The sequence below is a fragment of the Psittacula echo genome (genome assembly GCF_963264785.1).
Source record: "Psittacula echo genome assembly, chromosome: 7".
Lineage (NCBI taxonomy): Eukaryota > Metazoa > Chordata > Aves > Psittaciformes > Psittacidae > Psittacula > Psittacula echo.
The window spans coordinates 65,198,193-65,212,067 of record NC_137740.1 but is presented as its reverse complement, the minus strand read 5'-3'; the positions used below and the strand labels follow the sequence as shown (position 1 = coordinate 65,212,067).

Below are 13,875 nucleotides of genomic sequence, written 5' to 3'. Positions count from 1 at the left end.
TAATTTTAAGTACGGTCGTGTTTCCTTCTCCATTTCTTTCTTCTTTTTCTTCGGTTACTGCATTATTCTTGACATCCACAATACTTTGTTTTTTCAGGAGCTCTGTTCAGTGTTTCTTTACCTCTCCTCCTTCCTTTTGTGTTCTTAAAATCTTTCTCCTGTTTCCAGCCCAGTATCTTTGTTAGGAGCAAGCAGTGTCTGGTTCACTGGGCATGTATATGTATGCCTTTGAGCAGAGACAGCTTTGAAGTACCACAACTTCTGTGAACTAAAACATGCAGCACTGGAAAAACATTCATGTAGTACAGATTCACTTCAGATTTCTGACTCCCTAACTGTGTAAGATGGAAACTCATCTTTCCCTCAAGTCCTCTGAACTCCCCTTTAAGGATCTTTTGACTATAAGCATGATTTTAGGCTGTGAAGGTGAGTAACTGGCACGATTATTGACATTGGCATGAATGAAATCAGCACTTTTCTCTGAAATACACCCCCTATTGAAATGTTTTGCACAGGATGCACACTTCTTAAATGCAAAACCTTTGTGGTGAAGTGGACTAAGAGGGAAAGACAAAGGAAACTTCTTTTACAGGCTAAAATAATCCCTTACAAAGAGCTGTGAAAGCAGCATAGCATTGCTGTGTAGCAGGGATTGAAAGCATGATGCTGGTGCCATTAGTTAGCAATCATTGCTGCAGACAGACCATGACAGCTTAAAACTACAAAGAAATGGGCCCCTCACTTGTTGAATTAGGTAAATACATATATTCATTAAGTAAATCTCTCGATCTGTTCCAATATTAGCAATAACTGGTTTGACCCCAACAACAAAGAATGCAATGGTTGAGCTAGCAACAAAGCAACAATTGTTCTGATAACATAGAGTGAATGGAATGGTTTCCATTTAGAAATTGTGGTCTGGTTTGATGGTGGAAAGGGTGCATTGCTTTCAGAGATTAAGGAGGGGGGAACGTGGAAATCCAGGCAAATAAAAAATCCATGTCAGGGAATAGGTCTTTCGAAGGCAGATCAGTTTGTGTGGAGGCTTTTGGTCCAAAAGTAGACCAGTTGTTCAAAGCAGTGAAACAGCTGGTGGTTTAAAACCACCAGAGATGGTTCTGAACCCTCTTTTCACTCCATCATGGCAAGAGTTTTTCAGGCTGTTTTACTTGTGTCAACTTTATGGGGTTTGTTTTATCCTTCTCTTTTCTGTCTGCCTCGTCCGTGCTTGAGGAAGAAATGCAAGAAAATCTACCTACCATGGTGATACCTTACAGAATACTGAGAGAATACTGAGAATCCCATTAACTTGAGATACGACTCTAGACTTCAGGCAAATTGCAGATATTCTGGAAGTGGCCATCACTTACCTATATTCTAATGTGCTTAAGGTCAAAAATTGAATAAAGCTTTTAGATAAGGAACTAACCTATGTTTTGGTTAAGAAAATCCTTATTAGAATGCTTTATATTCAAGAGTTAAATGTGCATAGAGTTAATATGGAGCCATGTAGGTGCTAGGTGTGAGTTGGAGGGGAAAAGGCGAAGGAAATTGTGTGACATTGTTTAAGAAACATGCTTGTGTGCATGAAATCCGCCAGTGCAAACTGGATTACAGCTCTTTTGTAAATAATAACTTGCTTATATATTTTCCAAGTTAGTTTTATTTCAGGATCAGTTTTACTGCACAAATAGGAACTGAAATGCAACATGATGTGGTTGTATTTTGATTTCTTGCTTAAGCCAGTGCAGCTGATGGTGTTCAGCGATAGCCAAATGAGCCTTGGCTTAGGGTGTTACGTTAACTGTATGTTGGTCTAACAGTAACAGGTTTGGCTTGTTGAATTAGCTATTTTTGTGTAATTAGTAGTTTGATATTGACAATTAGGAATCAAACAATGTTTGTGTTGGAAAATCTTCCATTGAGCTGTGCTGCAAAAATGTTTTCTTTGTGATACTTGGACTCATCGGAAGTTGGGCAGAGAACTCCTGGTATAGATGCCTGTTTTTCTTCTTAGGATGATGTTGAATCTGTCTTAAAATCTCTCAGTTGCCACAACATGTGATTATTTTATTTTTTTTTAATTTATTTTATTATTTTTTAGAAGAGGGGGATCACACAAAACAGAATTCCCAGTTGCTGTTGACTTCTGTTGATTTCTTAGTCTTTTACTTTGTGTAGGTATGTCTTTTCTGACCTATTAATGTCCTAGGAGTTGGTCATGAAGGAGTATAGCATACATTCTTAGGAGTGTAATGGGCTGGGGAAGCTTACATGTGGTTAATGACTTTTCAGGCTCAGGGCTGATATTTTTTCCTCTCCCCCCCATCCCTTTTAGGTAATATACTTGAAGAAAACACCAGAAGACGCTTACAGAACACTTTTGTCTGGATCTAATCCACCTTATCTTCCATTTAGGTATGTGAACATGAGAAATGGGCCTAACTTTTGTGTTTTGGAATTTGCTAAATATAGATTTTTCAGACTGATCTCCAGGAAAAAATATCATTTACTTCTGGTGGGATTACTTGTTCTGTGTTGGAATAAGAAAGCCACTGAGATTCAGTTAAGTGTTAAGTAAAACTTCCAGTCTTGCAAACTATCAGGTTTTGAAAATAGTTTAGCATGTTTGTGATTGAGCAATTCAAACCTTACTTCATCATGTACAGTGTTTTACTAGTTGGAAGTCATTCCCATCTTTTAAATTCCCTAGTACCTAAGCTGCTAGACTTACTTGAATGAAGAGGGGTTGATGCTGTTACGTTTTCTCTCTTTTGCAGAGCAAGTACTGATGTTCAAATTAAGATGCTTTGCCTATTTGTTTCCAATGAATCGTAGCTAATTTCTATCAATCTGTCTTTATTCCTTGTACTAACGTCCTACTGAGACTTAAATCTGAGGAGTCCTAGCTGTCATGCCTATCTAATATGGAAACTTCCAAACTTTTTTTCTGGTTTGGGCCGTGAAGTGCCCTTGCGCTTTAGGAATAAAATACCTCATGCTATTCTTATGCAAACACTGGCAATAAAAGGCAACTACAAGAAGGTCAAAATCCTCCTATTTTTGGGCAGTCAGCATGTCACAAGTGGTGTTCGCTGTCAGCCAGTGCATTTGTGAATGTAGGCCTACCCTGTCTGTATTGTATTCATCTGATTCTACAGCCACTCAGCAAAGGAAGATCACATTCTCTCTCCTCATAGGTTGTGCATGAGCCAGATACAGTATAAACTGCAGGGGTGGTAGATTTGTATTTAAAGTCCGGTTTGATTGTGGAGTCTTAAAATCAGTGATAGCTTATATTGGCAGGGAGTTTATACACTGACCCGGTCATTGGTAGCTCTCTAAAGCCCAAGAAGTTTGCTGAGCTATCAATATCCATTTTTTTTAGCTAATTATAAAATATACTTGGTACAATGCATAAACAAATGAGTTATTTTAAACATGTCAGTGGTCCAAATTCTATATAAAATCCAGGAGTGATGATCTAAGTTATAGTGTTCAGTGTATAGTTTTCTCCACCTTTTAGATTCTTTGGTTCCTAATCTTCTCCCAGTTTGAAATAATTACATTGGTCCTTTCTATTTACAGAAGGTTCAGCTACTGGAGAGTTGCTAGAAGAAGTTCTTTGAAGCAAACTATTATTCTGAGCACAGAAACTGTGTCAGTACATTCTATCTCCTTATTATTTTGGGGAAAGCAACAAGTAGAATTTCCTTGTGGGAATTTCATCTGTAGCATTTTGGTGGAGTCCGAAAACCATTATTCTCCCTTTCATATAAAATTCTCAGTAATTCAACTTTGGCAGGAATATTTCTTTCTTATAAGAGCTTTTAATACTAAAGTGATTTAAATTTTTCAGAATCTTAACCTTAGCTTATTCAGGACTTGCTTAAAAGGCAAAACTCCCAGTAGTGGAGGATGTATTTTATCTGGGAAAAGCTGGATCTTGTTCAGCAATGGCAGAAACGTACTCTTTGGAATTATAGTAAGTTGTTATGTCTTTAGGTTCCTTTCTCCCCTGCCAAAGCAAAGATTAAGGTGTGGAGGAAACTAAATGAAGAATTCGAATTGGCAGATCCCAAAATTGTAACTGGGAGGAGTAGTGTGTTTGCAGACCCTGTTTCCTCAAACCAAGGCTACAGACCTTTGCCTTGCAACCAATTCTTTATAATAATGCTGATGATAACAGCAGTACTAATAAAAACTGCTATTTCTGCTTGACTGGTAGGGAGTAGTGAACGTAGTTGGCTCTGTGATTTCTTGTGTGGCTGTAAGAACCACAGTCACAAATATAATGACACAAACCAATGTCATTTAAGTGTCAATTATTCAAAGCAAATTCTCATCAGTTTGAATTCATAGAATTCTATTCCAAAATAGAAGAGTTATATCAGCAAAGGAGGGAGTTAAAAAAATCACAAAACGCAACAAGAGTTTCTAAAGTTAACTTTACGTTATATATAAAGAGCAGTGCATGTTTGGGAGAGAACACCAGCTGAAAATGTTGAAGAAGGCAATCTCCAGCGAAGCGACTACTCAGGTTTTGCAGTCTGGCGTGTCAAAATGGTTACAAAAGTATAACCACTTTGTTCTGTTTATCAGCTTCAGTAGAAGAGGGCAATAACAGAGAGAGTAGGCAGCCTTCTGAAACATCAATCCTCTGCAGTCTTTGTCCCTGTGTTTCGAGCTCTGGGTTGCTGTGAGAGAAATGATTGGCTGAAACTCAAGTTCTTTGGGAGAGGATGTGTGTTTTGTGGTGGGTTTTCTGTGGTGTGGATTTTGGCATGGTTTTGAGGGTTTCTAACACAAAGCTTTGGGTATTTTAGAGGATATGAGGGAGGCAATCTTGAGCAGAGCCGTGCTGTTTCTAAAAGGAATACAGTGTTACGAGCTTTTGCTAGAAGAATTAAACATTCTGATTTCTTGAGTGTTCTTTCATACATGGCTTGGGGCTGGAAAGCACTTAAGTTTCTATTGCAGCTGCTTTGGACTATGTCAGGTCTTGACACTGGATTAGAGCCTAAGCAGATTCTCTTACTGCAGTATAGTTTGTCCTGCTGAGAAGGAAGGCTGTGTAATCTAGCTGTACAGGAGGTGAGACAAGGGGAGTGAGGAAAGAAACTGAAGGATTCAGACAAGATAAGAGCCTAGGTAAGAAATGGGGAATCTGATAGGGAGGGAATATTTGGGAGTTGAATTCGTAGGAAGAGCTAGAAGAGATGCAGAAGGAGCTTAAGAATTACTGGGGCTGAGAGGAGGGCAGGTAGGGTCTGATGGGGGCCTGCAGTGGGACAATCTAGATTAGCTGGGAATGGGGAAGAAAGAATTGATTCCTCCTTCCCTGTTTTTTCCAGGGCCTTTCAGATTCTTTTCTCCCCCTGTCCCTTCCAAGACATTTAAGACACCTCTGGTGCAAAATAGAGCGTGATACTGAGGCTCCAGCAAATGAACCTGTGCTGGAAGCAGTTGCAGGTGAGGGGCGCTATAGCTGCTTGGCATCAAGCTCGACTGTGGAGAGACAAGTTGGTGCTATGAGAAAGTTTGCACTCCTTCACATCTTTAGTGTCTTGAAAAGAACTAAACTCACTTCTGTATAATGAAAACCGTAGCCAAATGTCTTACTTCATCCCTCCTATTCTAAGGTCTAGGAAAGAAAGAATTTGAGATACTGAATCATTGGTATTCAGTTCTTACTGACTTGAATTTATTCTTGTACAATATCTAAGTTCTGGGCTCCAGCTTCTATAGTATAGGTCCTCTCTGTTTGAATTGTTACAGCCAGACTGTTTAACAAAGTGGTTATTTTCATATCTGAAATATCTTCTATTTAGGCAAAAGATAACTTTCAATAGGCAGAAGCTGCAGGATTGTCAGGTTCTTTATGGAGCACTGAGGAATGCTTACATGAAGTGATCACTGGGAAACTGATCTACTTTATTCTAGCTCAGTGACCTCAAAAAGCTTTAATCGGCTTAGATCTTTAGCTGGTATTTCAGTTAAAGACAGCTTCAGCAAATACTGCTTGGGGGTGGAAGCAATCAGAATTCCCCTCTTGCAAGATACAGGGAAATGTTCTGAGTTTGGTTTTATCATAGAAAAATTAGAGACAAAGCAGGAAGATAAGGCAAGGCTGTCTTGAGACACTTATTTTTGGCTGATTCGCTTCGGTGAACATCTTGCACTGTAACTTCTCACTTCCATTGAAGAAAATGGTGCTAACCCCATTTGAAATCATCATAAATACAAGTTTCCCACTGTGAAACTAAGCTTTACATTTTTACCTTAAACTGCTCTGTATTGACTTTATATTAAAGAGAACCCAGTATATTTTAGCGTGTGTTCAGAGTCTAGATACAACGTGAATTCCAGGGTTAGATTTTAGTTTGTAGCTTTTGTTTCTTTATTGGCCAAGTGCTGGGCAAACACTGTTTTGTTATTGACAGTGTTTAGAGGTTTGGTGGAAGGAAAGTGTTCTGCAGTATTGAGGTCAGCTACAGTAACTGTGAAATCAGATGTGGGATTTGCAGCTCCGGAATGCCGGCTCAGATTCATACCACATCTGTATCTCATAGAAACAGACACGTTTTTCTCATTTTGAAAGCAAATAGAGTGCTATCAGGTGACAATTGGTAAAACACTGTTTGAAATCAAGGTGGTTGTGCATTTGGCCGTAGAAGACTGGAAGAATACTGTAATGAGACATCAGCAACAGGAATTGGAGCTCCCGCGCTGTAAAACGGTGCCAGGGATGTCTATATGTGCTCCTTTCTATCACTCTGAGATGAAATGAGGTCTTGCTTTCTCTTCTGCGCTTTTTAAAACACAGACTTTTGAGTTGAACAAAAAGATTTAACATTTGAAATGCAAATAGCTTGGTTTATACCAGTAAAAACACTGGAATGTTTTTCTATACCAACAAGTAGTCCCAATTCCTACTGCCTTAAACATAAGCACATACATTAGTTTTCTGTAGGATAGGATGCTGACTGTAGAAGAAAGAGAATAAGTTTAAATAGGAAGAATGTCTGGAATTAATTTCAATTCCATGTAAAATCATATGTTTCTTCAAGGTTAGTAAATGTATTTTTCTTTTACAATGCTCTTCCTTATAACAGTGCTGTTCATTTGGTGTTACTGTGGTACAAAGTGTGGCCCATTCAGAATCTACTGCATTTTATGCAAGCTAAAATTAGTTTTATTAATTATTGCTCTAAACCTTTTGAAATATGTCTGTCATTGATAGAAAGAAAATGCATGCTGGTGGATCCGGTGCTATATAATCGACTTCTCAATCTGGCATGAGAACAGCTGCATTTCGAACAGGATTTTTGTGAAGGTTAATACCCGTTCTGACAGTATCCAATATTTTTATCCATGGTCTGGAAATTTACACAAAATCAGTAGGAAGATGGGTTGGCACAAAGAGTGGTGGAATGGAACTAGCTGCTCTGCGTTAGTTTTTAATGATTTAGTTTTCTCCAGTAAATGAATTAATTCAGGAGGATTAAAGAAAATAACATGAAATTTGTTTTTTAAATACTTACCAAGCTTCTTAATGACTCTGCATCAGGCACTGTAGTGATAGGACAAGGGGTGATGGGTTCACACTGAACCAGGGGCAGTTCAGGTTAGATCTAAGGCAGAAGCTCTTCCCTGTGAGGGTGCTGAGGCGCTGGCCCAGGGTGCCCAGAGAAGCTGTGGCTGCCCCATCCCTGGCAGTGTTCAAGGCCAGGTTGGACACAGGGGCTTGGAGCAAGCTGCTCCAGTGTGAGGTGTCCTTGCCCGTGGCAGGGGGATGGAACTGGATGAGCTTTAAGCTCCCTTCCAACCCAAACCAGTCTGGGACTGTATGACTCTAATGATTTGACATGACTTCTCACCCATTTCCCTGGGATAGAAAAAGAACTTGGTAACTCGACCTCCACCTGGAAGGTGAGGATTCAAGTGTTTGAATGAACAAACATTCATTGAGGTGATTAATGGGGGGAGGTTTGTTTTAGGTTTGCTTTTAACAAAGAAAGAGCCAAAACAGTAAGTGACTTAAAATACCTCAGCCAGCTCCCTCTGAACAAGAAGCTTTTTTACTCAAGTAGTTTATTGAAAACATTCATGAAATCAGGTCATGATGGACTCCCAATCTTTGCTTTTTAAGTACTTCTGGGCCTTTCTAGACATGTTGTTGGCAGTAAGATTGTCATTAAGCATCTGTCCTAACAGCTCTGCAAAATGCCCTTTGACTGAACTCTACAGGAATACTAACACTTCCCTAGAATAATATGACATCATGCATTTAATAGGAAGATTGAAGTTAAAAATGGCTCTTCATAAGTACACTGCAGCTGGGCCTCCTAAATAAACCTTTTTCCATTTTTTTAACATTTAAAACAGCTCTGTAAGGTGTATTTTGTTGCTTGCTTTTGTTCTGAAACGAGCAACTTGGGTTTCACCTCCTTATAGAGTCCGCAGGCACTTGCCTTTCCTGTAGTTCAGATGTTGCTGTACTGTATCGATGGATCCAGCATGCAGAATAAGACTTCTGCCAGATGAATTTCTTTTTCTTGCACCTAAGCTTTAATACCTGTAGGTAGCTTAGCTCAAAATTCTGGAGTAAAAAATAGGGGTTTGCGCCTGGAGTTGATTCTGATCAGCCAGTTGTGCTTTGGGAAACTAGAAAAGAAGGAATACATATATTCATGCTTCCTCTTGAAGCATGAGGTAATGTCAAGCTGCTGCTTCCAGGTGTTGTTCACCACCCTGCTGTACTGTCATTCGTGTCTTGTGCTTGTTTATGGTTTCAATCCATTATTGCATTCCTAGACAAAAGATAAATGGGGGGGGAATATGTGTGTGAGGTTTGCGGATGTTAACTCAGTGTGTTGTGTTTCTTAAAAACAAATAGCCCCAACATTAGAATACTGCTGCGCTTCGAGTTTCTGGGAATTTGAGATCAGGCCTGAACAGCTTTTCAATTGTTCATTCCCAAACTTTGCCTGTTCTGAATTTTGCTGGCTTTCAGTCTTTGTTATTCCGCTGTGTGTGGATGGCATGTGTCAGCAGAGCTGTTTTCTCCAGGCAGAGTGCTCCTACTCTAATGGTGAGGTGCACAATGACAGAAAGGAGACGTTTGAGGCATGGCTGATGTGGCAGTGGATGTTAGCTGCTAGCATCCATGTGCACCTCACTGGAAATAGCTGTCTGTGGGCACTGTAGCTATGAATACTGCACACCTGGTATTGTGATAGGCTTACCTTGGACAGCGAGGTTGAGTTCGGTGTCTTCCCTCCCTTCCTCCTCTCTGTTCTCTCTCTTGCTCTGTGCTATTCATGGATTAGAGATTATGTGGCTTTTTTCCCTGGTGTTGTGCTTATGTACTGCAGTGTCGGATGCCTTATCAGTTGGAGTGGTACTTATAAAGGAAATAAAACTAGATTCTTGCCATAGCAAAAGAACATGTGCTGCAGAACGTGCTACAATCATGTCTTCCATTTATATTTCTCTAAATAGTTAATTTTGTGGTTTGCATTGGTTTAGGTGGTGTTGTTTCTGTCAGCCCCTTCAGAAAACTGTCACAGCTTTTACAGCTTTTCTGTTACGCATGTTCCCATGGGGGCCTTAAGATTGTTTTTGCTTGGAAGACCCTTTTGTTTGCGAAAATCCTTTTGTGCTAAAACGATATCTAACTTTCTCCTGTCAAAAATGTATTGTCTGTTAAGTTACATTTTACAGCTTTGGTATGTTCTGCTTATCTAATGTAATGAAAATACTTTCTGGCTTTTCATTTTGAAAACCTGCTTTGCTGGATTTGGATCTTGAAGGTTTATTCACACTTGAAAGTTCTATTCTAAAACACTGTACTAAGTATTTTTTAATACTCTAATCACTTGAAAGCTTTTCTAGAATAGCCTGCCTGTAATATGACATTACCAAAATTGGAGCTTTTCAGTTGCTTAAATACGTTTTTCTATCAACATTGCTTGCTCAAAGCTGCTTACTCTCTTCTGAAAGAATGGGAGAGAATATTCTAGTCTTAAAGTACTTGGAATTGAAGGAGCACATCGATATAAAACCTTCATACAACTTAGAGCAAGTAGTCTATCAACAAAGGAAAGTTTTCAATGAAAGATTGCAATTTTGACTCAATTATAGATTAAAGCTGTAGCTGGCTGAAACCTAAAATGTTGCTGTTCTGCTGAATTGCAGTTCTTAGCACTCTGGATAAGGTGGCTTAGAGCAAAACTAGAAAACATTCCTTCAATGAGTGCTTAGGAAATAATCTGCCCAGGGAGAACCCTGTTAAAATGCAAACTGCTCTGAAGCACACTGTGAAAAGTACTTTGTCTTCTTGCCACACTGCATTTGTTGCTGATATTTTTGGTGGTGTTACTTGGTTTTATGTTGCTGTCTCTTAACCACTTAACTATGTTTTGCTTTGGGGTATCCTGTCATCTTTTAAAGAGAAACTGTTGTTTTCATAGTGGCAGAACTGAGGTTAAGTAACTTTAATTATATCTCGATATTTTTGAATCACATCTGTAATCAGACGTCGAAACGAGCCCGTAAATGAAATCCAGACTAGTAGTCTATTTGCTTTTCACTGTTAGACAGTGCAACTCAATGAAGACTTGAGTAATGGTTAAAGTAAGTTTTGTTTTATTTACTACTATCCTTACACGACTGAGAGAGGATGCAAAGCTTCCTGTTCCAGGACAGCGTGAATAATTCCGTAAAGGGCATGTAGTTGCTGATGTAAAATAGCACTTAAAATGCTTTGTAGTATCTAAATGCAGTTCAACGGGGCTACATCTTTGGTAGGAGTGTGCTTTCGCATCAACAAGCTTCTCACAAGGTGTCTTCTTTGAACTTTAATTCAGAGTTCTTAAAGAGGATGAAATAACTGGAATATATTCCATTGTGTGCTGCCTTTCCCCGAGTTCTTCAAATAATTCTGTGTATCTTAAATTCATTTGTATTAAATCCATAGGGATGCTTCATTTGGGAACTGCACGTACAATCTGACGATCCTGGACTGTTTGCAGGGAATAAATAAGGTAATGACGCTTTTCCATAGCAAAACAGATTTCAATTGACTTGTAAAACAAGAAGGAAAGTACTGTGAAAGTATATTAGATCTGGTTTCAAAGCAAAGGCTGTGAGTTGAGGTGTATGCTGTCATGAAGCCTAAGTTACTGAGGACTGCAAGTAGTGAACATGGAGGAAGATTACACCTTTATCTAGCTGGCTGGCCTCTGACAGCTTTCTGAACTTCGCCTTCTGAATCAGAATGTGCAAACACCCCAGGCCTGGCTGTTCTTGACACTGAGCAGGTAGTGCACTAGCTCTGCTGTAGATCTGCAACAGATCATTTATGACGAGTGGTAAAAGGGAATAACAAAGGCTCATAAAGTCAAATGTGACAGACATCTAGGTATGCTGTGATTTAATCTGATCTGTTCGTGCAAGTACTTGGTCCCAACTTACCCCCAGACACTTGGTTCACCTGTATCTTCTCCTGATTGTTTACAAAGAATGAAAACTAATGTATCTTACGGGTGTTCTGATGTGTCACTCTCAACAGGCCTGGTCCTGGAGAAGAATAAGCTCCGGTATGGCTTCGTTAAAAATATAACATCACATCTGAATTTGCAACCGTGTGTTATATACTTCATACTCTAAGCAAAGATGAGATTTTGGCCATCATTTCCCAGTGATGTTGATGAAGGGAGCAAGCTGTGTGACCAGCTCTATACAGGCACTTTGTAGATTATTTGTAATTCTTATCAGTGTGGCAAAACAAGTGTTTCTTCAAAATCGAAAACAGAGAGATCCAGCTTAATATTTTTAGTTCTGTGGGGGCGGGAAAGGAGCTGTCAGTTAACAGCAAGACTCTAATTTGTGTGGCATGCTACAGCTCCTGAAGCTCTGTGAAGCAGTCAGTGCAGTCCCTGTAATTTATCTGCAACAAACTCATCAGAAGGGCTTTGAACATCAGTTTTTCCTCCTTTGTTCCCATAAAATTTCTTACCGAATTTTTGTCCAATTCACCTACAGAGGAAAAAACCACTTTGAGCAAAAACCTTAATCTAAAGAAAAATCCCAGTCTACCTGGGTAAATTTGGCGTGTGAGTTACATAACATGTAATTCAGGAGGCCCACAAATTCTGGAGTGCGGCCAGGCAACCATGCTAAAATGAAATAGGTTTTCCTGTTAAGACAAACCTTTTGGTACCTTAGGTTTCATGACAGCCCCAGTATTGAGCCTGCAGTGTCTATAACAAAGCTATTTTTCTTTTGTCTTCGAAAAGGTGCTTTATATGTAGCAAATAATGGCAGAGTGACGATGATTGGTTTTCTTTAAATCACAGATTTGTGGTGTGGTTTTATCTCACCTTAGTCCCAGAGTGTTGTGTAATATCTGTACTTCTCTCAATGCACTAGATTGAGTATAAATATATTCTGCAGAGCTGTCTTCCACCTATTCCTTGGAAGAAATTTGGGCTATGAATTCCTTATTCACAGAATTGGGGTTTGGTATGGTATAATACGCAAACCTTTAGTACAAAATGGGTGTATTTAATAGTAGTCCAGTAATCAAATACAAAACTTGACTTCTTTCAGTCCTATAATAAATACTGAGTAATGTAGTCCAGTGAAAGTCGTTCCATCAGTGGAATGTGTATTAAAAGCAAAACACAGGCTGTAGACAGTATTTTATTCTGCATGTGCCATTTTGCCCTGGGTATGATGGTGATAAAGTCAGAGTGTCATATTAAGTATAGAAAATCAATAAACTTACTGGTCTATATTTTGTTATGTCCAGCTGCATGAAAATGTATTCAGCATAGAAATCATTGAATGGATGTATGACAAAAAGGGAATTGCTTTTTAATTTGTTATCTGCCTTACAATAAAAACCATATGTACATAGTGGGATGGGGAGAATCAATCTGATGATTTAAGTGATATGCAACAACCTTATGTCCCATTGTAATGTCTTTGAAAGGCCAAAAAAGAGCCTGATGTGCTTTAGTGACCTTGTTGGAGTTTTTGTTATGTGTTAATCTGTGCAAAATGTTATGTTGTCTTAACATAGAGGCTTCAATAAACCAGAAGCAGAAACATTCAGTGTTTTGGTTTTGAGCTCAAAACCAGTATTATAAAATTAGATTCTATATCATATTTTGGTATAAACTGACACCTTGTTGCCTTTTAGGCCTTGCAGCATGGATTTTTTGACTTTAAGACATTTGATGTGGATGAATATGAACACTATGAGGTTTGTACATTTAATAATGAGTTGAATGTGTTTCATTTACCTAAAATAAGTTAGAATATACAGGGCCCCACAACTTAAAACATACTGGAAATGCATTTTAATTCAAGTAAACCCCAGTGTTCATATATAAGGTATGTCCATCCAAACCTGTGTGCTGTGTGTGAAAAACATGCAGGATGAATACCCTTGCCCTTTCAGTGCATCACATAATAACTCTACTGTTTTCTCGTAGCCCTTCTGGCTTCTGGAACCTCTTTCATGCTTTCCCAACCTTCCCTCAGGATACGTTCCAAGGTCTCTCAGCTGACCCACAGAGTCCATGGTTTTTTTCCAGCACTTGTTGAGCTGCTTCCTGAGATGCCATTAGTTGCAAATATATGATCATATTTTAAATAGCTACAGAGATTAAGCACATTTTGAACTTTTTGTAGTAAGGATGGATTATATGGGCATTCTAATAATGAAAATACATCCAAATATTTCCTAATGAAGTCCCAGAAAACTAATACCTAAAATAAGTTAGAATATACAGTACCCCCACAACTGAAGAATAGATACTCTGGTTGACTCTAGATGCTTCTAGGATTTTGTTCTCTAACATA

At 38.9% G+C, this 13,875-nt stretch overlaps 1 protein-coding gene across 4 annotated transcripts in view; it reads left to right on the top strand.

Moving 5' to 3' along the window:
• CDC14A (cell division cycle 14A) overlaps window positions 1-13,875 on the top strand; it is a 60,052-nt gene that overhangs the window by 23,617 nt on the left and 22,560 nt on the right. For 3 of the 4 annotated variants that reach the window (XM_080622781.1, XM_080622780.1, XM_080622783.1), the window contains exons 5-7: window positions 2,339-2,418; window positions 10,982-11,048; window positions 13,211-13,273. In XM_080622781.1, coding sequence (XP_080478907.1) covers window positions 2,339-2,418; window positions 10,982-11,048; window positions 13,211-13,273 — 210 coding nt within the window. The remainder of the gene's footprint in view (window positions 1-2,338; window positions 2,419-10,981; window positions 11,049-13,210; window positions 13,274-13,875) is intronic. The other variant, XM_080622782.1, reaches the window with a different exon arrangement.